At 46.9% G+C, this 27,942-nt stretch overlaps 1 protein-coding gene across 1 annotated transcript; it reads right to left on the bottom strand.

Annotated features, from left to right (window-relative positions):
* Positions 1-271: 271 nt before the first annotated feature.
* Positions 272-26,694, bottom strand: LOC128057995 (lipopolysaccharide-binding protein-like). Its single transcript, XM_052650371.1, has 15 exons — positions 26,571-26,694; positions 25,757-25,871; positions 22,664-22,792; positions 21,684-21,839; positions 18,795-18,858; positions 15,776-15,839; positions 14,608-14,699; positions 11,802-11,978; positions 8,873-8,932; positions 7,540-7,710; positions 4,903-4,970; positions 3,435-3,480; positions 2,474-2,537; positions 1,195-1,271; positions 272-304 (listed from the first exon to the last, which is right to left on the bottom strand). Exons 1-15 carry the CDS (start codon positions 26,692-26,694, stop codon positions 272-274), a joined length of 1,440 nt encoding a protein of 479 aa, XP_052506331.1.
* Positions 26,695-27,942: the final 1,248 nt, after the last annotated feature.

Genomic DNA, 27,942 nt, shown 5'->3' with positions numbered 1-27,942 from the left:
TTTTCCATCACTGAAGTTTTTTCTAGGGGACCACGGGCAAGGAGTTGGAATTGGCTCCCCAGAGAAAGGCTGAGGACAGCTGAAAGAACGTGTAGGGACACAGGAAGGGGTGGAGGAAGTCAGGTGTGTCTTCAGGCATCAGCTGTTTCCTGCGTCCATCAGGACAGAGGACACTCATGGGAGAAGAGGCAGCTTCGACCCCTGCAAGGTCAAGGGCAGTCCACTTGTGTCGTCCACTCCTCCAAGCCACAGTTACTCTTCCATTATCAGGCTAATCAACATTGGCCCCTAAGAACAAGAAGTTCTGGAAAGAAGGCAAAAAAGACGAGAAAGATCATTTTCTGAGCTGCACAGCATCGGAGCTTCCTGAAAGGGAAAACTTAACAGGACAAAACAAATTCTCACTTGAATCAAAAACCAAGTCAGTCTACAAACCAAGCCCGTGGAGGCCTTAAACACTGCCCCTCAGCTGCCTGCCCCTAGGAATTTATCTGCAATTTCCTGATCTGACTTCTGGAAGACATCCACGAATGTCCTTTTCCTGCTTCAATTTTTTACCCCCCTGGGAGAACCATGTACACACTGGTGCTGGTTGAGTTTACTCCCCTCACATAATTAATTTCTAAGGATGTAGCCCTTACCTTGGAGTAAGAAACATACTACACAGTGATGACACCGGTAAACTAGTACTGCTGGATTTATATCAGAAAGTGTCCTATGCTTGTCCCTGGTTCTGCCCCTGGTATGTTTCTTCCACCAGAAAGCATAGTCAGGTTTTCTTCAGGACCACCCGTGCAGGGTGGGAAGCCTGGTCAGGGGCCTAGTGGGGGCTCACAGCCACGGATATTCTGGGCTTTTCAGGTGGCCCCTTATCAGCTCAAGTGGTCCATCTAATCTGACCCCTTTACACCCTCATCCTGCCTTCAATGGCTAACAGGCCTTGTACACTGAAGATGCTCCATTATCATGTTTGAACTGAATTATTGGGAGCTGAGCTATTTGACTGAAGCCAAGATTCCAGATCATCAAAACGTGCCATTTATACTCCAAAATTTAAAACAAAAATTCTTTTCCTATGAGGATTCAGTTCAGGATCTATGTGAGGGTCAGGGACTCCCCTGAGTATCCATCAGCCCTAAAGCAAATATCCCAGAAGGTCTAGAGATCCCAATTCAGACACCACTTCTCACTGACCTCGTGGATTTGGAACTCCAAGCTGTTGAGGTAGGTGTCCCTTGGCAGAGGGAGTGGGATGCCCTCCTCAAGCTTTGCTGAAAGATAAAGAGCAGAGAGCAGTGCGCTGGTCAGAGGAGATGAAGGAGATGTGAAGATGCAGAACATTGCATTTGCAGCTGGCTAAGGAGAGAGTGGGCTGCTTCGACATGTGGCATGCTACTGGATGCAGGGCACATCTGTCCTCCACTCTTCAGCCTCTTGAGCTTCTACTGGCCCCTTCAAGAGCCCCCTTTCATCTGCTATCTAAAGTGGCCTGGGCTGGGACGTGCAGCGAGCAGTGTTTACATGCAAGGACTCAACCCCAAGGACCACCATCTCCTCCACTTTATCTTTTCCAGGCCAGTTTTGCTGCTTGTATCTCTTGGTCATAAAAGCTAGATGGTGAGGCCAGTTGGAGAAGGCCCTGGCATCGGAGGAGGCACGCTGGGTTCACAGGCAGCCACTATCCCAAGAGCTACTTCCATCATGGTCATCCAGCAAGTCAGTGACCTCGCCTCACCCTAGGACCCAAATGTGCTAACTCCAGGACTTCCCTGGTGGTCCAGTTGTTAAGAATCCGCCTGCCAACGTAGGGGGCAAGGGTTCAGTCCCTGGTCCAGGAAGATCCCCCAGGCCGTGAGGCAACTAATCCCATGCACCGTCACAACCGAGCCCATGCTCTGGAGCCCAGGAGCCACAACTCCTGAGCCCACGCACTACAATTACTGAAGCCCGTGTGCCTACAGCCTGTGCTCTGCAGCAAGGGAAGCCACTGCAATGAGAAGCCTGAGCACCACAACTGGAGAGTAGCCCCTGATCTCCACAATTAGAGGAAGCCCGTTCGCAGCAATGAAGATCCAGCACAGCCCAACATAAAAATTAAAATGTGCTAACTCCAGGTGCTCTCCACAGCACTCCCTGGAATGCTCAGTCTCCCTTGGCTAACTCCTGCGCTTTGGGACTCAACCCAGCCCTCTAGACTGACCTCCAAGTCGTGTTCAGTGCCTCCTCCTAGCTGCCACAGTCTTCTAGTTCCTACAGCTTTCTTCTGTGGTGTTATTTATCTAACCATTGTCATTTACATGTCTGCCTTCCCAACAACATGTGAGCACCACGAGGGCAAAGATCATGCATCGCTAATCCCCCAGCCACCACAGAAGAGAGGCTCACCTTGTTGAATGAATTCATGAACCATGAGTCCTACAGAAAGGGAAGAATTCAGCTTTTGCATGGGGCAGGCTGTAGCAGCTATTCTTACCATTGAGAGAGGGGTATACCGTGTGGAGTGCATAGTAATTGAAGATGGATTCCATCAAATTCACCTGGAGCAGAGAAGGGGCCAGAGCAAAGGAATCAAGTAAGACAAGAAAAAAAACAGAAATCCATGGGAAGAACATCTGACTCCCCACTCTGAAGACATCAGCCTGTTATCCCTTTTACAAAATAGAGGTTGACAATGACCATCACCATGACACATAAATGGTTCCTTGCTCACAATTCCCAAATCCCAAATCTCTGAACTTCATTCTCCACAGGTGTACATAGGCACATTTTGTGACAAAACATGACTTGAACTGTCTTGGTGCTATTTAGTGGGTGTTTTTTTTAAAATTCTACTTTATTTGAATGTTTTAAAATTTTGTTGCAAAACTATGAGTGTGTTTGATTATAGAATGCTGCCCCAGATCCAGGGGGGCATGCTCCACAGTACCTCCCAAGAATTCCCAGTTCTGAAACTCATCAGTCTCAAGGGCTTTTGAGAAGAGATTGTGTACCTGGCCTTTGTTATAGTGACATATACTGAGAGTGTAATATGTGTGACACATTTGGTCAAGGTGTCTTACTGAATTCATTGCCCCATTTCAAACTGCAGTCCCCATTAGAGATAGATGCTATTATCATTCCCATTTTATAGTCAAAGAAATAGGCTCAGAAAGGTTAAGTGATTTCCCCACGGTCACACAGGTAGCAAGTGGCAGAGCTGATGGACGAGCCCAGACCCATCATCCTCCAAATCTCATGCTCTGAACATTCACGTCCTGTCACTCTTTTTGCCCTTCTTGGATGATTAACTTTCAGATGTATCCTGATTCCTGCAAGACTACAGTGCATCTTTTCTGGGATCTCATTGCTTCTCCTGGAGCCCTTCCATGAAGCTTCTTCCCACGAAGCCCTGGTTGGAGAGGACATTCAAGAAATGCTGAAGGAAAACCACTCACATTGAAGAAACCGATGTTGGAGTGCTTCAGTTCCAATTTCAGGTCACTGTGCAGAAAGAGAAGCACATGTCACCCCACGCTATGGCTGGTACTTTCCCCCAGGTTCCCCCACCAGTGGGGCATGTGGTACTTGTGGGCAAGGGCATTTGTGGGGGCTGGATACCCAAGGGTTCCTCTGCAATGTGCTTGTGGATTTAAGCCTTTAAGCATGCACTGTGTGGGACTTCCCTGGTGATCCCATGGTTGAGAGTCCACCTTGCAATCCAGGATTGGATCCCTGGTCAGGGAACTAAGATCCCAGATGCCACAGGGCAAGTAAGTCCTTGCACCACAGCTACCGAGTGATGAGATGAAGATCCCACGTGCTCCAACTAAGACCTGATGCAGTCAGATAAATAAATATGAAGCATGCATTGTGACTTAAGAAGTGACATCATTAAAAATATTGTTCGCTGAGGCTCTTTGATAATTTGAAGAAATTATGATAATGTAAATATTAACCAGAAAAAGTGGAATACAAAAAAAAGTGGTGATGTATGCCTCCAATGATATAAAAATGTATAAAAAACTGGAAGGAACCATGAAACTATTAACGGTGATGATCTCTGTGTGGCAAAATGATGGGGGAATTTTGTCTGATTTTTTTTTTTATACTTTGGTAATTTCCAATTTTTCCTTGTCATGAGCATGCGTTATTTTATAGCATGGCAATAGACAATAAATATAGAAAAGAGAGGCACCATAAATGATGCTGGCACGTTGACTTCTGTCACTATAAAAGCCAAATAACCCACCATATTGATCTCCCTCCTCCCAGGCTTACCCTTGGCTGCTGATTTGGTCCCCTTGTTCAGAAATTCTAATTACCCTGGATCAATCTCTCTGTTTTCCACTCACAGGGCAGGGGAGTTTTGATAATTCCTTGGTAAAATTGTGTGAGGTCCTCATGAATTCTCCTTGCTTTGCTGTCTCATACTCTAAGCCCTTGGCTGTCTTCTCTGACACTGCAGAGACCCCCAAGCCATATGCATAAACTTGAATTCCGGGACCTCCAAGAGCCCCAAATGCTCATTGTTAACTTTTTATTTCTGTATTTATTTATTTTAATTTGGCCACTTGGCATATGGGATCTTAGTTCCCCAACCAGGGATCAAACCAGTGCCCCCTGCATTGGAAGCACAGTCTTAACCACTGGACTGCTAGGGAAGCCCAGCTTCTCTTTTTTAAAGATCTCTTAAGGAGATGTTCATTTTAACAGGGTCAGGGCATTCTATGAGCCAACAGCATCTAACCCTGAGACCAGGAATTCATTCTCCTAGGGAAGCCACTGCACGTGTGCCTCAGCAGGGAGCAGAGCATAGCGTGGATGAAACATGGGGCACAGGTGAAGGCTCTGAAAAGAGGACACTGCTAGGACAAGCACCAATCCACCCCCTTCTCCCCTCTTCCCCAACCCATGGCCTCTTACCTCCCTGTGGTCAATGAACCAGTGATCCTCGTGGAGTTCACATTGATGGTGATGGAGATGTTGGTACTCTAGAAGAGCAAAAGAGGATGATCCAGATTCTCGGCCCATGAAGACATGCTATTGGGTCCAAGAGTGAGACAAATCTCCAGAAATAGATACCACAGCCAGACGTGGGACATATGAGCAAAAAGCAGCTGCCTAAGGATTATGGACTGAGGAGGCAGCAGGGAGGTGGCTCCACAGATGACTTTAAAGAGAGGTGAGCTGAGGTTTCAGACATCTCCATCTTCATGGAAGCATCAGGAAGGGGGAAATAAGGCCAGACTAAAGACACAGAGCATTTGAATGGGGAGACTGTCCATCTGTAAGCAGGCCACTGAAAGTTCAGAGTCCCCAAGCCCTAGGGACATTTAAAGACACCAGTAATTGACATCTATGTTTAATGATTAAGGTTGACCCGTTACAGATGTGGGGTTGAACCAGGTGACCATATCAGGAAGCTCCATAAAGCCTGTCCTATCTATGATGGTTAGCTGTTCTACCTGAGTCCATTTCCTCTTTCCAGGAGGTGAGATCTTACCTGCAACACCTGACTCAGTGTTTGTGGCAACATTACTGAACAACTCCACTTTGAAACCTGATTGATATCCCAGAGGCTTGTGGTAGGAAAAACGGAACACTGTTTGTGTCCCTACCAAAGGACAGAAGGCTGGCTGCTGCTTAGGCATAGACAAGGTCATTATCAGTTTGGACAGTGGCCAAGAACTATTGAAGATGAACAGGGAAGGGTCTGTGGCAGAGTTGGCTTCAAGTTTCGTAAGACAACCCACTGGACTACATTTCCTAGCTTCCTTTGCAGTTATGTATGGCCATGTGACTGAGTTCTGGCCAATGCAATGTGTGTTACTTCCCGACCTTATCTTGGATTTCCCAGTCTCAGAACTTGAGAAATAAATTTCTATTGTTTAAGTCAACTAGTCTATGATATTTTGTCATGGGAGCCCGAGCTAAGATAGCACTTGACATATATCATGTCTGGAAATTCCCTGGCAGTCCAGTGGTTAGGATTCTGCACTTCCACTGCAGGTTTGATCCCTGGTTGGGTAACTAATATCCTGCATGCTGAGTGACTCGACCAAGAAAAAGAAAAAAAAAATCATTTTCTTTTGACCCCCATGTTTTCTGGTGAAAAACATGCTGCCATTGGAAAAGTTTTTCCCTTAGAGATAAGGTGTTTTTTTTTTTTTTTCTCTTGCTGCTTTCAAGACTTTTTCTTTACCTCTAATTTTCAGAAATTTAATTATTATGTGTCTTGGCATAGATTTCTTTGGGTTGATCTAGTTTGGAATGTGCTCAGCTTCTTGAATCTGCAGCTTTGTCTGTCTCTTGCTAAATGTGGGAAATTTTCAGCCATTATTTCTTTGAGTACTTTTCAGCCCCTCCCACTTTCTCCTCTCCTGAGATTCTGATGGCCTGAATGTTAGATCTTTTGTTATAGGCTCTTTTCATTTTTTTTCTTCGGTCTGTTTTTTTCTCTATAGTTCAGATTGGGTGATTTCTACTGTTCTATTCTCTAGTTCATTTATTCTTCTCTCTCTGGAGTTTAGCAATAAGTTAAATGTTAGTCACTCAGCCATGTCCAACTCTGGGACCCCCATGGACTGTAGCCCGGCAGGCTTCTCTGTCCATGGAATTCTCCAGGCAAGGATACTGGCTGGGTAGCCATTCCCTTCTCCAGGAGATCTTCCTGACCCAGGGATTGAACCCAGGTCTCCCTTCAAGCAGGCAGATTCTTCATCATCTGAACCACCAGGAAGCTATGGTAAAACAATTATTGTCTAAAAGTTTTCTATTTTACTAGACTTTGTTTTTCTGTTTCTTTGGGTGGAGAAAGGAGGGTTTTGTTGTTTGTTTATTTGTTTTTTTGGGCCCCACATGCAGTATGTGGGTTCCCAGATCTCAGTTCCCTGATCAGGGATTGAAACTCACTCCCTTCATCGGAAGCAAAGAAAGTAGAGGGGATTTTGATAGGGATCGTGTTGAATCTGTGAATGAATTTGGACAGTATTGCTATTTTAAAAGTTCTTTAAATGTTATACTTTCTTTATAAAGGTAATTTGATGATTTTTATTTATAACATTTTAAATAGGTTTATACAGGAGACACAAGAGATGAGTATTTGATCCCTGGGTTGGGAAGATCCTCTGGAGAAGGAAATGGCAACCTACTCCAGTACTCTTGCCTAGAAAATTCCATGGACAGGGGAACCTGGAGGGCTATAGTCCATGGGTTTGCAAAGAGTCTGACATGACTTAGCAACTAAACAACAACAATGCTTTAAATTAAATAAAATTTCAATTTAAGTAAATGTAACAGCGAGAAAGCTAAAAATTTCCACCTCAGCTGGAGTGAATGACTTTTAAGGTTTCTTGCAACTCTGATAGTGTTATGATTTGATTAGCTATATCAGGAAGCTTGGCTGTTCAGACCAAGTGTGCAAGACCCACTCACAACACACCAGAAATAAATAGCCTTCAGCTCCTTCAGCTGTGTAGTCTCCCAGTCCTTTAGCCAAGGGAGGAGCTTCTATCCATAGCAAACATGACCTTTTATTGCCCTGGACAGATTCAGGCTTACCGCCCTGATTTGGAAGAGGGACTTGCGGCCAGCAGAATTGGGCAGGAGAACGAAGGCCTGGATGTCCATCACTGGCATGAACGTCACATTTCCGGGAGTGAATGTCAGGAATGGAGCTGATTCAGGTGATGTCTCAAGCTCTAGTTCCATATTAGGATACAACATGGCCAGCTGGAAAAATAGGGCAGATACTAGGAGAGGATACGAGACAGACAGAGGGACCTTGAGCTGTACTAGGGAAGCCCAGATAGGCAGAACCCTCAAGACTCAAATCTTCAAGGACCCTGAACTGGCAGTGGAAAATCATAGGATGATGGGAATTTTATATGTATATATATAAATATATTAAGTTAAAAAATACATAAAATATATCAAGTGGTTAATGTAGCAATTTAGTTGATAAGAAATACCAATGACTATAAATAAATGCATACATGTTAAAATTCAATAGTAATGGGGATATGCACACAAAATGTAGTTTCACTTTATTCCATGAAAATGGCCAAAAATTTCATACATGTGACAATATCCAATTTAGAAGAAAAAACACTCAAAATAGTGAGAGAAAAAATTAGCTCATATTCTCCAAATATTTGTTAGTAGGGAATTATATTTTTAGAACTCTTTTTCAGTGGATGGCTTTATGGTTGCAAAGAGCACTTTGATAATGTATCGGCATGGGTAGAAATACCACAATGGGCAAGCTCCAATAACAGTGGATGGTCACTATACTGCCTCCTACACTGTGTTGATTAGTGTGCAAATCTGGGGCCAGAGCTGAATTGCCTGGCTCAAGAGAGGGCAGGCTGAGAACTCTTCTCCACTCTGCTCCTGCTACTTTTCAGCTCTGCTATACATAAACAGCAAACAAATACTGATTGTTGGTCTAGACCCCAGTTATTAGCCTGCCCAATATGTCCCATTTGCACCCTGGAAGGATCCTGAATATTTGTCCTGGCTGAGTGTTATCCCCCATTTGATGACGACCAATCCAGCAGCAACTTAGTGGGGGCAGGTACTAGAGTTGTTCCCATTTGATAGATGAAGAAACTGAGGCCCAACAAGATTGAGTTCCCAAGACAGGAAACAGCAGATCCCAGATTCAAACACAGGCAATCTGAATCTGGATCCTGTGTCTTTATGCCTCCAGAAGTCAGAGAATGATGGAAATTTTGAGGCAAAAAAATCTTAATAACTTACTTAGTTGCTTACTTTTATCCACTATGTTAATAAGTAAGCTGTTTGTTCGGAGAAAGTTTATGCACAGCTTGTAGATGTCCACACACAATCTCAACATTTGGCCCATGTCAATGGGCTTGTCCTAAGGTCTTACCTGAGGAATAATGGCCCAGAATGAGCTGGTATGCAGCTGGATTGGGAAGTCCAAGGGAATCTGCAACACACCAAGCAAAAAGCCAGTTGAGAAGCAGGATGCCAGAGTAGTTAGAGGCGTGGACTTGGAGGTCAGGCAATGGGGCCTCAGATGCTGCTTCCGCCAGTTTTTAGCTGACTTATGGTTGATAAACTTCGTTAGGTTCTGTATCTGGAAAAGGAGGATGATCATAATAGCACTTGTACAGGGTGTGCAAGGACTGAACGAGATATTCTAAAGGTAAAGAGCTAAGTGCAGGGCCTGGAACATAGGAAGGGCTTAATAAATGTCTATGATTGTTATTCATCACTTCTCAGGATTCTCCCCTAAAGGGCCAACAAGAGCTGGTAACCACTACAGTCTGGACTTAACGTGCTTTCAGATATGGCTTTCCCCAACCCCAAACTCTTTTTCTGGCCAGAAGTCTCTCATGGTGCTACTCTCTACCCATGCCTTGGACTTGCTCATCTTTCAGCTTGGTGAGCCCTGCCTATAACTGTTGACAGCACGCCTTTCTCCATCTCTTCCCCCTTCAAGATCTTCACCCTTGATCCATCTCTTCCCCCTTCAAGATCCTCACCCTTGGGACTTCCATGGTGGTCCAGAGGCTAAGACTCTATGCTCCCAATACAGGAGGCTCAAGTACGATTCCTGGTCAGGGAACTAGATCCCAAATGCCACAACTAAAAATCCTGCATGCTGCAACTGAAATCTGGGGCAGCTAAATAAGCAAATATTAAAAAGAAAGATCCCCACTGTTCCTTTGGGCTGCAGGGAGTTGGTGATGGACAGGGAGGCCTGGCGTGCTGCAGTTCATGGGGTCACAAAGAATCGGACACGACTGAGCGACTGAACTGATACTGATTGTTGTTGTTCAGTCACTAAGTTGTCTGACTCTTTGGGACCCCATGGACTATAGCACGTCAGGCTTCCTTGTCCTTCACTATCCCGCAGTTTACTCAAACTCGTGTCCATTAAGCTGTGATGCCATCCAACCATCTCATCCTCTGTTGCCCTCTTCTCTGCCCTCAATCTTTCCCAGCATCAAGGTCTTTTCCAATGAGTCAGCTCTTCGCATCGGGTGGCCAAACTATTGGAGCTTCAGCTTCAGCATCAGTCCTTCCTGTGAATATTCAGGGTTGATTTCCTTTAGGGTTGACTGATTTGGTCTCCTTGCTGTCCAAGGGACTCTCGAGAGTCTTCGCTAGCATCAGTTCTTTGGCGCTCAGCCTTCTTTACAATCCAGCTCTACTTAGCACTTATCACAGTGCTTGACTGGGAGCTGTGAGAGTGCCCTGCTCAGACCTCCCTTCACAGGCATCAGCTGTGAGCAAAGCAGCTGGTTGACAGGCTCCCACACCCCCTGCCTCACACTCAGGCCTCACACCATTCACACTGGGACCACCCTCTCCCAGACAGCTCCCAGCCCCTGACTGGGCACAGCCCACGTGGTAGAGCTCGAGAATTTTGTCAGATTTCAGGATTCAAGGGGATCGCTTAAGACAACGAGTCAAACTGAAAGTCACGATCAAGGCTTCATTTGCTTACTGCGAGAGAGGAAGCAAGAGGGTAAACCGGAAAGGGTGCTGGCCCTGCTGTGTCCCCCTTTTCCCTGTGGCAGGACATAGGATGCCATCATGGACCCAGTGGGAGGTGGTGGAGGAGACAGGGAAGTACCAGGAGGCCAAAAAAGAAAAAGTACTGACTATTGAGTCAAACTGGAGAAAGCTGTCTTCAAGGCCCCCAGGAAGGGATCTCAGCTGAAGTTACCCCCTCCCCCTCCACAAATAGGCCTCTGAATGGGACGTATCAAGGCTAGGAATGCAGATTGACAGGCGAGGCACAGGCTTGAGTCCCTAAGGGCACCTCAGTCTGGAAACTAGCAAACACTGGCCATGAACCAAGTCTGGACTGGGTGAGGCCTGCCAGGTAAAGCTCAATGTAACTGCCTGCAGGTGGACCTAATAGATCACACATAGGATTTCACCTTGGAGCCAGACTCCTTTGATGCCCGCCTGATACACACTCCTCCAATAAGCAAGCTTGGTGCTGGGGCTCCCCTTCGGCTTAGCTGAGACTTAGAGACTCAGCAGCACTTCTGCCGCTGAGTCTTCCTTCCCTCTGCTTTGCAGTTATCTCGGGTGGCTCAGATGGTAAAGCGTCTGCCTACAATGTGGGAGACCCAGGTTTGATCCCTGGGTTGGGAAGATCCTCTGGAGAAGGAAATGGCACCCCACTCCAGTACTCTTGCCTGGAAAATCCCATGGACGGAGGAGTGTGGTAGGCTACAGGCCATGGGGTCGCAAGGAGTCGGACAGGACTGAGCAACTTCACTTCAAGGGCTCGTCCCACCTGTTCCATCCTCCAATGCCCGTTATCTCTCTAGGTGTTTTCCTAATAAATCTCTTATAAGTCTGAAGTTGTCTTGGCATCTGCTGCTTGGAGTGCCTGATACAACACACCACAGCCTGTGTTATTTTTTGAAAATACTATCGAGACTTCACTGGTGGTCCAGTGGTTAAAACTCCAAGCTCGAAATGCAGGGGGTGGTGGTTTGATTCCTGGCCAGGGAACTAAGATCCCGCATGCCAAACGGTGCAGCCAAAAATAAAAATTGAAAAAGAACATACTGCTACTATAGCTAACATACATACACGCATCAGACTTCAAGTTCTTACAGGCTGTCTCTCATATAATTCCTGGGGAATAGGCATGCTTGGGATTCACACGCACAAAGAGGGAAACCGAGGCACAGCCTGGATTCGAACCCCTATTTGGCAGGCTCCAAATACCACATTCTTCTCCCGGCTCCCCAGAGCACTCACAGTGGATCTACTGTCCCATCTGATTTTCTCTTCAGGGACCCCCAGCCTCCTCCCCCCCAACTCACATGCTTATTTTGGATGGTGAATTTCATCTGCCCGGCCTGGTAGTAAACCCTGCTGGCCGTGTTGAAGGCATATTCAGAGACAGCAAAGTAGATCATGTGGTCATGTTTCTGGGGCAGCGTGATGGGTGGAGCATCAAAGGGGACGGAGGTGTTCCAGTTTCTGCCGAAGAATTCACCCTGCAGACGAAAGGACACATCGGCCACCAGGGTCCCTACCAGAGACGTCAGGCCCAGGTGGCGGCTGGGCTGGCGATTCCTCTCTAGGCTGTAGGGCTGATGTCTTTGAAGATTCATGTGGCCCTACAGTATGAAGGCCCTAACAGCTACCTGAAATTCCCCTATCGTAGACTGTTTTCTTTGGGTGGGAGCTGTGTCCTGTGTTCTTCCAGGCCCAGGATGCAGGGGAAGGAGCACTGCCCAGCGAAAAGTATGGACTCTGGAGCTTAACTGTTTGGTTTTGGATCCTGGCCTGCCACTTACTTGCTCTGGGATCTTGGGTAAGTCTCTGACTTCTCTGTGCCTCAACTCCCTCACCTGAAGAATGGAGATGTTGTGGGACTTCCCTGGTGGTCCAGAGGTCAGGAATCCGCCTTGCAATGCACAGGGTGCGGGTTCAATCCCTGGTTGGGGAACTAACACCCCACATGCCACGGGGGCAACTGGGCAATTAAGCCCATTTGCCATAACTACGGAGCCTGTGCTCTGGAGCCCTCATACTCTGACCAGAGAGCCTGTGTGCCGCAGGGATAAACCCCGCATGCTGCAGCAAAGATCCCATGTCCCGAAACGAAGACCGACACCACCAAAAAAATTAATTAAAAAATTTAAAAAGTGGGGATGATGCTAATGGTTTCTACTTCATAGACGCGGTATGAAATTTACATACATTAACATTTGTACAAATACTTAAAATAGCACTTGGCTTATAGTGAGATGAGCTTCCCGAGGTGGCACTAGTGGTAAAGAATCCGCCTGCCGAGGCAGGAGACATTGGTTCACTCCATGGGTCGGAAGATCCTCTGGAGGAGGGCATGGGAACTCATTCCAGTAGTCTTGCCTGGAAAATCCCATGGACAGAGGAACCTGGCAGACTACAGTCCATAGCGTTGCAAAGAGTCGGACATGACTGAAGCGACTTAGCATGCACGCTCAGAGTAAAAAGCATGTAAAGAAAGTGTGAAGTCACTCAGTCGTGTCCGACCCTTTGCCCCATGGACTGTAGCCTACCAGGCTCTCTAGGCAAGAATACTGTAGTGGGTTGCCATTTCCTTCTCCAGGGGATCTTCCCAACCCAGGGATCAAACCCAGGTCTCCCGAATTGCAGGCAGACACTTTACTGTCTGAGCCACAAGGGAAGCCCTGTAAGTGTTAGGTGTTAGTTAAATAAATAAAACTGGAGAGGGTGACAGTCCAGGACCTGGCTCAACAGGGGCTGTGGGAAAGACCAGAATGAAGACAGGGTGTATTCTTTTCCTACTGCCGCTGTAACAGATGACCGTAATTTTAGCGGTTTAAAACAGCAGAGATTGTAGTCCTTCACATTTCTGGAGGTCAGAAGTTAAAACTCAAGATGTTGGCAAGTCTGCCTTCTTGAGGCTTCCAGGGTGAATCTGCTCCCTTTTCTACCCTGTAGAGGCCACCTGCATTCCTTAGCTTCTGGCCCCTCCCTTGCATCACTCTGACCTTTCGTTCCAAGCTCTTGCTTCTGTCACATAACCTCCTGTCCTTTATCACCTGTCCCCTTTTTATAAGGGGCTTCCTTGGTGGCTCAGATGGTAAAAGATGGTAAAGCATCTGCCTACAATGCGGGAGACCCAGGTTCGATCCCTGGGTCAGGAAGATCCCCTGGAGAAGGAAATGGAAACCCATGCCGGTACTCTTGCCTGGAAAACTCCATGGACGGAGGAGCCTGGTAGGCTACAGTCCATGGGGTCGCAAAGAGTCAGACATGACTGAGTGACTTCACTTTCTTTTCTTTCTTTTCCTTTTTATAAGGACCCTTATGATTACAACTGGCTTCCCTGTTAGCTCAGCTGGTAAAGAATCTGCCTGCGATGCAGGAGACTCCGGTTTGATTCCTGGGTTGGGAAGATCCCCTGGAGGAGGGCATGGCAACCCACTCCAGTAATCTTGCCTAGAAATCCCCACAGTCAGAGGAGCCTGGGGGCGCAAAGAGTGACTGAGTGACTAAGCACAGCACGTGATGACAACAGCTAGCCCATTAATCCAGGATAATCTTGTTGTTTCAAGACCCTTCATTTAATTAAACATTTTACCGTATATTTCAAAATCCCACTTGCCATATACAGTAAAATGTTCAGATTCTGAGGACTGGGACACGGACCTCTAAGGGAGCCATTCTTCAGTCTACTATAGGGAGTAAGGCAGGAGGTAATAATACTGGTGCCCATATACATACTATGTGCCAGGCACTTGGCTATGCACGGTATACACATCTCACTTAATTCCTGCAGTCACTTTATGATATAAGGCTATTATTATTCAAATTCCATGGAGGCTCAGAAAAGTTAAGTAATTCTCCCAAGGTTCTTCAGCACATAAGTGCTAGGGATTTGACCTCAGGTCTTCTGGATTCCAGACGGATTTACCGTGCTGGTTCAGAGACCTCATCTTGGGTTTTGTTCCGCAGTGTGTGCTGTGTATCACATCTTCCCACTGTGGGCACTGGTCAGGGACATGGACTGACAAGCAGATGGTCTGGAGGAGAGGAGAAGCCAACTCTGAGAGGGAGAATTGGTTTTCTGCCAGCCCCCGGCTCCAAAGCCCTTTCTCTACAGCCCCTTACCTTGAAGGGTGTATCCAGGCCTTGGGAGGTCACCTGGGGAGCTCCTACTAAACTGTAGTCAATGCCGGCAATCTGGTCAAGCATCAAGGTGACTGTGGAGCAGGAGAGAGACAGCATTATGAACAAGGGAGCCAAACACAGTTGTTCAAGCTGTGCACTGTGCAAATCTATCGAGCTCTTTTCCCATATAGCCTTTGGAGAGTGAAAATGGGGCTGGTGCTGATCAATGGTAACTTCAGTCACAAAAAGAGTGCTTCATACACTCATTCATTCAATATTTATTGAGTACTTGCTATATACCAGGCACAACGAATGCAAGAGGCTAATGAAACAGGTTAGTAGGAGAGTCAAAGTCTCTGTTTTTCTGGAGCTGGCAATCCAAAAGGGAAAACAAGACAAGTATTTGAGCAAATAGATATACAATCACAACTCTGCTAGGTAGCATAAATTCACAGGATGATGCTAGCCATATAAAGGGGGTGATATGGGGGATATAGAGTCAGAGGAGGTTTTGCTTGGGCCGAGACCTGAAGGAGGAATAGGTGTCAATTGGTTGGCAGGGCGGGCAGAAGGGGAGACTCGGGGAAGGATGTTCCTGGCAGAGGGAATGACACACGCAGAGATCTTGTAGAAGTATGGGACACGGTGTATTAGTGGAATCACAGGGACCCATGTGGCAGCCACGTTGCCCAGAGCATGACGAAGCTGCAGTCAGGCCTGCCCATGCGATGTTGTTTCACCCACTGTGGAGTTGTTATTCTGATAGTCAGGGGAGTCTTTGATGGCTTTAAGAAGAGGGGAGGACCTGACCTGATGTATGATTGTACAAGGTACTGTGGACTCCGGATGGGCAAGGCTCAGGGGTGCATGGGAATCTCAGAGCACCCCTGTTTTGTTCAAGCAGCCAGTACAGAGTCAGCAAGTGATTCTCCCATGTGTTTGTAATTCATTGCCCACCGGTGCACCCAGCAGGTTGCTGAGTCCCCACCCTCGATCACCTATGCCCCCGTCTCCAGAGAGCAGACCCTCAGATGTCCACATGTAGGATGGAGAAATACTCGATGGGGAAAGTTCTCCCAGGGTTCTTGGGAGATGATGGTGATGGTTCCAGGGGCACTGGGTGCCGCGGCACCTGACAGCACCCGGAGGAGAACGGAGGGCTCCAAACCTGGCAGGGTGCGGAGATAGGGCTCCAGGCGGGAGATTGCTGACTTCCTGACCATTTCGCAGATCTGCCGGAAGTGGACGAGACAGTCACGTGAGTCCCTCCCCATCTCCCTCCCAGGCCATGTCCCTGCCCACTTCCCCACCGCCACTTCAGGAACCGTGGGTCATATGCCCATCCTGTAGGCAGGTGAGTGGAGAGGAGGGGGAATATGATGAAAATGGAGACGAGACCTCCATCAACCACAGCACTTGGTTACTGCCCATTTGTGTTTGCCCAGCTTAAGTTCCTAGACTTTTCTGGAACCCTCATTAAAAGCAGATGGTGGTCAAGTCGGCATTGCCCTGAAGTCTGCTATTGTCATGGTCTTCAGTTCAATGCCCACTGGTTGCTAAGTGCGCAGAAGTGCAGTGTGCATTTATCAGACAGCAGGGGTTGGGGGAACTTCCCTGGCGGTCCAGTGGTTAATACTTCGCCTTCCATTGTAGGGGGTGTGGTTGGGGAGCTAGGATCCCACATGCCTCCTGGTCAAAAAGCCAAAGTATAAAACAAAAAGCAGTATTGTAACAAATTCAATAAAGATTTTAAAAGTGGTCCACATCAAAAAATATTTTAGAAAAGAAAAAAAGACAGAGAGAGATCAGAGGGACAAAACAGAAGAGCTTCTAGGTGCGGGAGGCAGCTCTTATATCAGAGGCTCCACCGCCCCATTCTCCTGCTGCTTCACCCTCTCTTCCTACTGGGATTCCTTGCCATCTGGAATTAGCGGATCTGTGAAGGAGTTCGGTGCCTGGTCTGCAGGCAGTACTCACTAGGGCCACCAGAGGGCGCCTCAAAGCACAACCAGGAGAATTCCATTCCTCAGCCAGCCACCAGCTTCCTCCTCCACGTCAAAAATGGGAGATCCCAGAAGTTGGAAGCTTGTCATTTCCTAACGTTAGCCTTATCTATACCATTTCTATGAATTTTCCTTTCTTACCTGTTAAAGTAATTAATATTTCTTTTATACCAAGTGTCCTTTTAAAAACTATATAGTCACTTAGTCGTGTTTGACTCGTGACCCCATGGACTGTAGCCCGCCAGGCTCCTCTGTCCATGGAATTCTCCAGGCAAGAATACTAGAGTGGGTTGCCATTTCCTTTCTTCCTGATCTAGGGATCAAACTCTGGTCTCTTGCACTGCAGGCAGATTCTTTACTGTCTGAACCACCGGGGAAGCCCCTAAAAGCTACAGATGTTTAATAAAAAATACAGAAAACTCTCACTGTTGTCAAAGGGAAACTGTTATCCCTTGGCACAAACAGGACATACCTGGGAAAAAGAGTCCAAGGGGTTGAAAAGCCACTCTGCAAGGTGGGCTAGATATAGCTGCCCACAAGATAATGCCCCCTCTTTGTTAAAGGAAAGTGTTCAGCATGTATTAGCCCTAAATGGAGACTTCCCCTTTGACATGAGAAGAAACAGAAAAGGGACCATGTAGGGAATCCCTTGTTCATTTTATCATTCTGCATAATTTGAATGATTATGGGGGAGCTGTCCCCACCTTGGGAACCACTGTTTGATGCAAACTCCAAGTCAGCCTGCGTCGGGTGCGCCTGGCCTGGCTTCTCCTGAAGCAGAGGGTAAAGGCAGCACTCCTGGGCAGCCAGCCCTTCCAGGCCTGCATCCATCCACCCTCAGCCCCCTTCTCTGCAGAGCCACCTGGGGCTTTGCACTCACAGCCCCGTGGAGGCCAGTCAGTGACTGCACCTTTGGAAACTGTCTGTTCTTGTGCTTAGTCTCTCTGACACCTGCCCCGCTTCCCACTGGACACATGGCACCCGGATTTTTCTGGCCCATGTTTCCTATGTAGGTAGGGCAGATACGGCCTCAACCTGCTGCACAGGGCTACAGGAGCATACATGTCTATGAAAATAAGCTTTCCCTCCCCCTTTTTTAAGCTTGCCCCCTTTACCTAGCTGCTCTTCTGTACTAGGCACTGGTCAGTGCCTGTAGCTATGATGTCGTATGGTCCTCACAATAGCCCTCCAAGGTAGGTGCTATGATTCTTTCTATTATTTTTTTGGCTGCACCTCACGGCATGAAGAACTTCCCCAACTAGGGAAGGAACCTGCACCCTGCCCCCTTGCAGTGGAAGTGAGGAGTCTTAATCACCGGCCCACCAGGGAAGCCCTATTTCTATTTTATAGATAAGAATCCTAGGGTCCAGAGAGGTTAGGCCAGTTAACCAAGGCATCACAGCCAGCAAAGTGGCAGAGCTGGGATTTAAACCCAAAGTATCTGCTTACAGAGTTCATGCGCTCAACAGTGAGGGTTCAAGCAGGTGAAACCCAGATGGGAAATGACTCTGTAACAGTAATAACGTGAGCCCTCTGAACACACCCAGAGTACCTTTATCCAACCAAATCCTCACAGCTCCCTTCAAAATAGGGGTTATTGTCTCCATTTAACCAACGAGGAAACTGAGACTCCAGGGGTCCCTCAATTTGCCCAAAGATACACAGAGGGAAATGGAAGAGGTACCTCTTTGCCTCTAGGACCAAGGCTTTTTGTAGAGGTGAGAGATACCAAGGGCTGACCTCACTGCTATTTTCACTGTGGTGCATTTTACGGGGTGAGGAGAGGGAACATTATTTGAGAAATATTTTCCTCTATTTGAGATAAGAAAGATATCCTAGGTTTTCTCCCTGAAACTCTTAGATTTATTTTGGCATTTAAATCCTTAGACCGCCTGGAGTTGATTTTTGTATATGCTGTGAGGAAAGGATTTAAAGTCACTTCTCTGTATCTAACATTATTTATAACAAAGATATCACTCTTTCGGTTCCAAATGCCAGTTTAGCATGTGTGGTTATACGAATCTGGAAAAGCCTTGACATTATCCTTTACGTCATGATTGAAGAAGGTTTTGCTAAGCAAATTCCAGTGACAACATATTTAAGAGCTAAGCCTGTCTACACACCAAACGTGTACATGCCGATGATCTGTGTGTTAACTACAAATCTGCTCATCCTTTTGTTTACCTTTTGTTCCAAGATGGGTTTGATGTTGTTTTCAATTCTTTCATGGAAGAGGTTCAGGATCCAGCTGGAGAAAAGAGGAAATCAGGTCAGAACCCACTTTATGATTAGCTGAGACTCCTAAGAGAGGGCTAGTGGTGGCGCTAGCGGTAAAGAAACCGCCTGCCAAGGCAGGAGACACAGATGTGGGTTGAATCCTTGGGTCAGGAAGACCCCCTGGAGGGGGGCACCGGCAATCCACTCCAGTATTCTTGTCTGGCAAATTTCATGGACAGAGGAGTCTGGCCAGCTACAAGTCCATGGAACCCTAAGGAGTTGGACATGACTGAGTGACTAACACGTTCACTTTCACTTCCCAAGAGAAGGGTTACCCCTGGATCTGAGCTTTCCTGTGTGCTATTCCAAGAAGGGACCTGGCCAGATGAACTTAATCTGAGGGATGGTGACCCATAGTATGCTGCTAAATCAGAAATATAGGTGAGAGTAGGCTAGTTAGGGGTGTGGTATTAACTATATACATCAACATCTCCAATATTCTTTTCCTTCCTTAAAATCCACTCATTTCCTATTTCCAGAACTGGTGGTTCAGTGGGACTAACCCTACCCCTAACCCCTAGGTCTAGAGGTGGGCCCTAGACCCTGGCTCAGCCAATAACAGTCCAAAATGATTGATCCAAGGAATGGTCTTGTGACCCCACATTGACCAACAAGAACTTGGTCAAAGTTCTTATTCACCAATGCTCTACCTGGAGCCCTACGGAAAAGGCTGCTCCTGCTTGCTGAGATGGGCTCTAACCGACAAGGAAACCTGGCTTTCTGCGACCATCTCTGCCACTCTAAGAGTGGAGGACCCTGTCTGAGACTGACCTGTCAGACCTAGACCCAGGAGACAGAGAGATTCCTGGCAATATCAAACACCTGAAGCCAATCACAGCTTTGGCTTCCTCCATGGACTTTTGGGGCTTCCCTGGTGGTTCAGTGGTAAAGAACCTGCCTGCCGATGCAGGAGATGTGCGTTCAATCCCTGAGTGGGGAAGATCCCCTGGAGGAGGAAATGGCAACCCACTCCAGTATTCTTGCCTGGGAAATCCCATGGCAGAGGAGCTCGGCGGGCTACAGTCTATGGGGTTGCAAAATCCTCTGACACAACTTAGTGACTGAGCATGCACAGACTTTTTAGGTATATGTGAGCCAGTCAAGTCCCTTCTCAATGCTTAAACACCTGAGTTGAATTTCTCTAACTTGCAACTTAGAGGAGGCTGGTGAATTTGTATGTCAAAAGTTTTAAACATTTCTTGGGGAGAAGGAACGGTGGACCGAGAAGAATAAGAATGGATATGAACAATCTGTTTAGAAAACATGAAATACGTGGCTCTTAAGGATGCACAACATTATTCACAAGATAGACACTCACTAAAACTGAGACACTGTTACCTTTCAGATTGGCAAAAAGCTTAATCTCTGGTGATCTGCCTGTGATGGCGATCGTACTTTCTTACCTTGCTAATGGATTTGAAAACTAGCAAGTCCCTTGGAGGGAAGTTTGTTGGTAAATATTAAAATTACAAAATGCACATACCAATTTAAGAATAAATCGTAGAGTTTATTTGACCAGGTATAAAACGGTATTATTCCCCAAGGTTATTCTTCTAGCATTATTTATAGTAACAAATGACAGGAGGAAACCCTCACTCCCAAACTAAAAATGTATTTATAGAGGACTAATTATATATGTTTTGAAAAGTTAAAGTGTTAGTTGCTCAGTCGTGTCTGACTCTTTGCGACCTCATGGGCTACAGCCTACTAGGCTCTTCTGTCCATGGAATTCTCCAGGCAAGAAGCTCCCCTGCCAACTCCATTCTGCTCTTCTCTGTGTCCTGGAGGGCTGATGTCTAGAGATTCATCTCCCAAACTCTCTTGCTCTCTGGCTGCTGGTTATTTTGGCTAGTGGGAGGCACAGGCAGGAAGGAGAGAGGAGATGGGGTACTTATACCAGGCGCTTCCCTGTTGGACCACTATAGTCCTGTCCCCTGGCCCCTCCTCTGAGATTTCAGTTCCTTCAGGCTCTGGTAACCTCCTTGCCTCCCTTGCTGACCACTCCTTCATCCTGCCCACACTCCAGTTAATATTCCCCTCTTGTTTGCCACTGACTCTTGTCAGTTAAGCCTTTCGAGTTGCCCTGTGTGTCCTGCTGGGATCTGAGTGACGCATTGCCAACCCAAACCCAGTGAGAGGCTGTCGCCTCACAGACCACCACCGTTCATCCCACATTCACTGACCGGACCCTCCAGGGAAATCACTTTGAAATGCGGGCTTGCCTTGGAAGACAGTCTTGCCCAGGCATTGGCAAACTGTTTCTTAAAGGGCCAGATTGTCAATATTTTGGGCACTGCATGCCAAATAGTCTCTGCCAATTACTCAACACTGCTGTTGTCAGACTAAAGCAGTCCGGGACGAATGGGCATGGCTGTGTTCCACTGAAACTTTGCTTACTGGTGGCTGTGACCTCCCTAGTGGTCTGGTGGCTAAGACTCCATGTTCCCAATGCAGGGGGCCCAGGTTCAATCCCTGGTCAGGGAACTAGACCCCATGAACCGCAACTAAGAAGGTGCTTGCCACAACTAAAGATCCCAAGTGCAACAAGATCAGTGATCCCACATGCACGATTAAGACCTGGTGCAGCCCAATATATAAATGAATATTTAAAAATAGATAAATTTAAGCAATGGTTGGCAGGTGGATTTGGCCCCCAGGCCTTACTTAGTTTATTGATCTCTGATCTTGATGGATCCTCAGTTTTGCTCTTATGTCCCATCGGAGGCGTCCCGTGGGTGAGCTGGCTGCTGAGGCAGCTCTGACAATCTCCAGCAAGTGTGTTTGGGGGTCACTTACCTTATGTGTCCAGAAATTTCAATGCTAACATGGCTGATGGAGTTGTGGCAGTGGATCACAGAGACAGTGGGTCGCCCAGACTGGTCCTTGCCCAAGTTCAGAGAAACCAAGATGGAAATGCCGTCCACACTCAGATCAAATGTACCGTGTAAGGTGCTGGGTGGGAGAAATGAGAAGCAAAGGGTATAGAGTCAGTCACCTCTGAGAAGATGAGCCAAACTTATGCAGACCCAGGTTTGTCTCTCAGTCCCCACCAACTAACTGTGGGTCCTGAGTCTCAATTTTTAAACTTCCCAGGTAGGGTAGTACTAAAGAATCTGCTTGTCAATGCAGGAGACATAAGAGACGTGGATTCCATCTCTAGTTCAGGAATATCCTCTGGAGAAAGAAATGGCAACCCACTCCAGTATTCTTGCCTGGAGAATCCCCATGGACAGAGGAGCCTGGTGGGCTGCAGTCTGTAGGGTTGCAAAGAGTTGGACATGAGTGACTTAGCATGCACACACAGCTGGTGTCGAGTATTAGCTGTGTGCCAGGCACACTGCTAAATGCCTTATAACTGTTACTTTATATAAGCTACAACTGTACCTATGAGGTGGATTATTATTGACCCCATTTTACAGATAATGAAACTAAGGCTTAAGGATGGTCAGATCTGCATCATTTATTGACTGGAGAGGTTTCAACCCAGAAAGGGAATTCCACTGGGGGAGGACATTTTGTTTTATGTTATGCAGTCTCTAAGTTGTGTCTGACTCTTTTGTAACCACATGGAGCCTGGTAAGGCTCCTCTGTCCCTGGGGCAAGAATACTGGAGTGGGTTGCCGTTTGTTTCTCCAGGGGATTTTCCCAACCCAGGGATCAAACCTGCGTCTCCTACTGGGCAGGCGGATTCCTTACCACTGAGCCACCAGGGAAGCCCAGGAGAGGATATGCCCTTGCCCAAAGTCAAGAGACAGTCTAATGCCAATACTACTCACATGAAAGACTTTTTCACCTTCCAGTTCCCACCGACAGATACGTAGTTATCGGACAAGGAGGCTTTGATACCCTGACCTGGGTGTAGACTCAGCTGAGAGTCCTGGAGTAAGAAGCGATGGATCCTCATTCTAGGGAAGGAAGACAGATTATCAGACTCAGAAAAACCAGGGGCACATCAGTCCTCTAAATGAATCCTGAGAGTCCTCTTCAGCCTCTCACACTCTTTCAAGTTTACTGACTTAAACCAAAAAGGACAAATAAATCATTTCGTTCACAGCCTTCATGGTCTGCTCAGGTTTTACCTCCTCCAGGAAGCCTTTCTTCCCCAAGCTTCCAAGACCAAAGACTTTCCTCTTGCCTCTGACACCCGCCCTCATGAGCTGCCCTTGTCTATCCTACTTACTGGATTCTCACCACCTTGAGGACCCTGTGGATGGTCTGCCCCTGGCCCCATGCCGTCTGCCTGCCTTTCTGTAGAAAAACTTTAGTCAAAGAATGTTTTAATCGGAGAAGTGAGAAAACGCAGGAACAAAGGAAACTTGTCAAACCAGACCAAACAATAATAGTTTAGTCATTAAAGAAAGAACCTTTAGTTCCTCCTCAAGGGCTTCAGATAATATTCTGAGCCATATCCTTTGAGCCGTTTTGTATATAGTGAAACTCCCACTATGTGGAAGAAGTTAACCACATGATAACCAGAAGGTAGCTATGACGTAATTCCAAGAATCAGCCTCCAAGAAATGGGAACAAACCAACTCTGTAACTATAGACTAATTTTACTTAAGAGTCAAGATGATGCTGATCAGACCGCTGGATGGCCAGTTCCAGGGTGACTGGCAGAGCTGGCTGTGCCGCTTCTGCATGCAGCCCGCTCCCTCCACCTGTGCACCCCTTAAACTCTTGCCCACTGATTGTCAGCGGGGAGTTGGCCTTTGGAACTGACTCCACCCTCTCCTTTGGTTGCTGGCCTCTGAAATAGCACAAACTTTCCTTTCCACCAAACTTTCCCCTTTCAAATGGCAAGCATCTGGATCTCACTTTCGTAACACTGTGAGCTGGCTTTGTGTTATGTATCCTTCAGCTTCCCTTTTGTATTCCCACCCTAACCCACTTGGAATACAAATAAGGGCTCACTATTTAGATCCTGGGACTGTGGGGCACACATATGAGAAATATGCTGTAGATACATTTTTCTTTTCCTATAGAGTTTAAAATAAAACATTGTTCACTTTCCCTTACAGCCTCAATCGACTGCAGGTGAGTAGCAGTGACCCCTTTAAAGAGGGCAGGTGCCTTCCAGGTAAACATTGCTCTGGCCATTTGTTTTTTTTTTTTTGTTCACAGGTCCATTGCTTGTTCGTCCCTTCTTCTAAACATATGTTAACTGGGAATGATGTGTGCAAACCACATTTCCCAGAATTCTTTGCAACTGGTGTTGCAAAGAACAACTGGCCAATGGGATGCTTTGGGAAGAGATGAGTGGATAGGAGAAGCCAGAATATTTTTTCTCCTCTCTGCCTCAGATTGTGTCTTGGTGGTGTTGGTTACATTTCCACACTGGGGCAGCTCCTGCAGACAGTCCCTTCCCTCATGATCTTAGCTCCCTTCTAGAGATCCTTAGATCCTGTCTAGAGATCATGTACTCGGTTGATTTTGTCTTTTGTCTTGTCTTTTTCTCTCTGGCTTTTAGAGAGGATGTTAGTAGCTTTTCACTGCTGCTAATTTTAGGTTGCGTCATCATTCTCAAAGTGGCTTTTCAACTCTCAATTTGTAGCAAATTCCTTATATGCAGTTCCCTCCACTGAAGTTCCTGGCATGGGTTCTACTTTCCCAGCTAGTGACTGATGGATACATTCACCTTGCCTGGGACACTCATCTTCATTACTCACTGCAGTCATTTAAGTTGGTGGTTCTTGTCAGATCAACACTTATTTGTCCACTCAACAAAAATTCATTGAGATTCTCCTGCTCTGTCAGACCTGGCTCCAGGCACAGGGGCCACAGAGATTGAAAACTCAGTCCTTGACCTGGAGAGTTTACAGTTGGTGGTAGATCCGGATGTTAACAGACCACACAGTAACTCACTGTGAACACCAAGTGCAAGGGGGTGCTCTAGGGCTGTGGTAAGGAGCATCTCCCTGTAAGTGGCATGTCCTGGATATTTACTGTCTGTGCATAAATTTAAAATGGCTTCTTTTTGCCGACTATCTCAGGGAAATTGTCTTGAGAGACTTGAGAAGGATTCTAAGAAGCAGCCTTTTCTGTCAGTGATGGACAAACGATCCCCAAGAACCTATTCCGGACACTGAGGAAGCTGGGGAAGAATTCATATAATCAAAGAATGAATGAAAAAAGAGTAAGGGGTGAGGATTCTAGGGCTGAATATGAAAAAGCTGGAGGGAGTGTAAGGTCAGTTACATCTCACAGGGAGGGAGAAGGGAAACCAGGGCTGTTAACCAGAGACCAGGAGGCTCCTTCTTCATTTCTTATTGGGGATATGTGTGGATGCTATCTTCAAGGGGTAATGCAAATAAAATATGGACAGGGTCCAGAAAGACTTAAAGTCCTTGATTGCAACCCCTAACAGGCTCTGAAAGGTGGATGGTACGTCTCAAACAGGTCCTTGATCTGGAGAGCAGCCAGGTTTCCCTGTGTGTTTGTCCCTCAGTCGTGTCCGACTCTTTGTGATCCCAGGGACTCTAGCCTCTCCCCATGGAATTCTCCAGGCAAGAATACTGGAGTGGGTTGCCATTCTCTTCTCCAGGGGATTTTTCTGACCCAGGGATCAAACCCAGGTCTATCGCTTTGCAGGCAGATTCTTTACCATCTGAGCCACAAGAAAAGCACCCAGGTTTCCCTGGCAGAGGAATAATCCAGAGCTGATCTTTGCAGGGCTGGCACAGGAACTGATGAATGGTTTCTAATTCAGAAGGTTCAAAAAACACATAGCACCTTCCAAAAGTCCCACAAGAGCTGGCCACAATCCCTTTACCTTTAGTCCAAGTGATGGTCCAATGTTTATCCCCCTTCCCCATGACCCTCGGTCCCCATTCTTCCCCCTCTGCTGCCCCCATGGAGAACAGAGACCTCACCCACTAAACACATAGTTCACACTTCCAAGCCAACCAATTCCGTAGCTTCCTGACAAATCAGGCAACTTGGTGGTGGACAGCTCATTCTTCAGGGTGGCTTCTCCATATTGACGGGCTGGGGGAACATAGAGTTAACACATTCAGTGGGAGGTAGCTAAATATAACAGTTGAATGGCTGGGCTTTGGAGTCATGTGGACTGGGATGAAATGCAGGATTTACCACATACTATTGTAATCCCAAGGAATTTCCTTATACTCCCTGAGCCTCAGTTCCCCCATCTATAAAAAGGTAACAACAACAACGATGATGATGATACTAACCTGAGTCTGAGAATTAAATTAGATCATGAATGCAAAGTGCCAGGTCAGTGGCAATCATTGTTATTTATTCATCCGGATTAAGGTCGTGGAAGCAATAGTGGGATACAGTGGGGCTTTTGAGGAATCCCTGACTGCAGTTTGGTCAAACCTTAGGGTTTTTGACTATTGCCTGGGTCGTGTGAGCAATGCAGATGTCCGGATCCAACTTCATCCAGTCTTGGGTGGGTCTCTGGAATCTATATTTTAATATGTGTCCCAGCAATTCTAATATGGGTGGTCCATGGACCACCCTGGGAAGAAATACTGATCTAGTCCTATCCTTGGCTTCTGTCATTCAAGATGAGGAATCTGAAGCCCCAAGGTTTCTAAGGCTGATATCCAAGGTTTCTAAGCCAGGCAGTGGCAGAACCCCAGCCTGTGATTCCTCAACCCGATGACCACACCAGTTTGGTGGGCAGAAAGGAGCCCTAGAGGAATCACACCCCTCTCTTACCATATTCCAGGCCTTTTCCGGTGATCCTGGCCACGAACCCGGGATTAGGTGTTCCTTCTCCAAACCTGGTGAACTCTGCCAGCAACAGTAGGGCCACTACCATATAGTATGGTCTGGCCATCATCCTGTCCTCAGCTCCTTCTGGGCAGGGATGAGTCAGAGTCTTTGTAGGAGTCTCCCTTAGTGAAGGTGATAGCAGAATCTTAGGTGCTTATAAAGCCAGGGGCCGGATGAGGAACTGAGCCAGCTAGGAGGGGCTGAGAAAGTTCAAGGCTTTGGGGCAGCCCAAGTTTCAGCAGCTTGAGATGCGGGGCAAAGGTTGCTTGTGACACTTTTTGAGGTTTCTTTCTGGCCTGAGAGCAGAAGTAGTAGCACAAACTCCAGCTGCTTCCTCTTCCAATAGCTGCTGCCCAGGGCTGCCAGTGGAGCCATCCTCCCCACACCTCTCTCTCTAGCTGAATACCTTCCATTCATTCCCCATTATCTACAGACTGAAATCTAAACACCCAGCCTGGCAGCGAAGGCCCCCACAACTTGGCTGCAATCCGTCTTTCCAACTGGTCCTTCTACCAGCCCAGCTTGCTAACACCACACTCTGGCTCTGCTGGAATCCACTGTTCTCCACTTGCATCGTGCAAGACCATCTCAAGTCAGGTCATGAAAACAACGAATGGCTTCCACAAATCTAGACCCCAGACACTTTTGGATTTTTCTTGCCCACGTTGTAATCTAGATAAAAAATTTCCATCACTCCAAGAAGTTCTCTTGGCTCTTCTCAATTCTGTCCCACCTTCTCTGATTTCAGAGAACCACTGATCTGCTTCCTGCTGAATGGAGGAGAGAGTGCCAGACGAGGAGGCATGAGCATTGGTGGGGAATCTCCTCTTAAAGGGCCATGTTATGCAGTCCTTGTATGAACATGGAATAGTTTTATTTTCCAGTAATTGATAATCCCTATGCTGTGTTAAGGGCTTCCCAGATGGCACAAGTGGTAAAATATATATATATATATATATATATATATATATATATATATATATATATACTGCCTGCCAATGCAGGAGACATTAGAGTTGCAGGTTCAATCCCTGGGTCAGAAAGATCCCCTGGAGGAGGGTATGGCAACCCATTCCAGTATTCTTGCCTGTTGAATCCCATGGATAGAGAAGCCTGGCAGACTATCATCCATAGGGTCAAAAAGAGTCAGACATGATGGAAGCAACTTAGCATGTACGAATGCATGCTTTGTTAAATTCTCTGTTTTCCTTGGAGAGGCAGCTGACTTCGTGACATCTCAGTCCGAATTCTGTCACTTTTACATCATGTTTGGTTTAATAAGACTTGGTCTGGGACTTCGCTGGCAGTCCAGTGG

The sequence above is a fragment of the Budorcas taxicolor genome, chromosome 13 (assembly GCF_023091745.1).
Source record: "Budorcas taxicolor isolate Tak-1 chromosome 13, Takin1.1, whole genome shotgun sequence".
Lineage (NCBI taxonomy): Eukaryota > Metazoa > Chordata > Mammalia > Artiodactyla > Bovidae > Budorcas > Budorcas taxicolor.
Note: the sequence above shows the minus strand (reverse complement) of the source record. Positions and strands in the feature narration are given on the sequence as shown.

Coding starts and splice junctions, on each gene's coding strand:
- LOC128057995 (XM_052650371.1), bottom strand. CDS start 26,694: ATGATGGCCAGACCATACTATATGGTAGTGGCCCTACTGTTGCTGGCA. Junction 25,872..26,570: donor CGGAAAAGGCCTGGAATATG/GTAAGAGAGGGG, acceptor ATGTTCCCCCAG/CCCGTCAATATGGAGAAGCC. Junction 18,859..21,683: donor GAAATTTCTGGACACATAAG/GTAAGTGACCCC, acceptor TCTTTTCTCCAG/CTGGATCCTGAACCTCTTCC.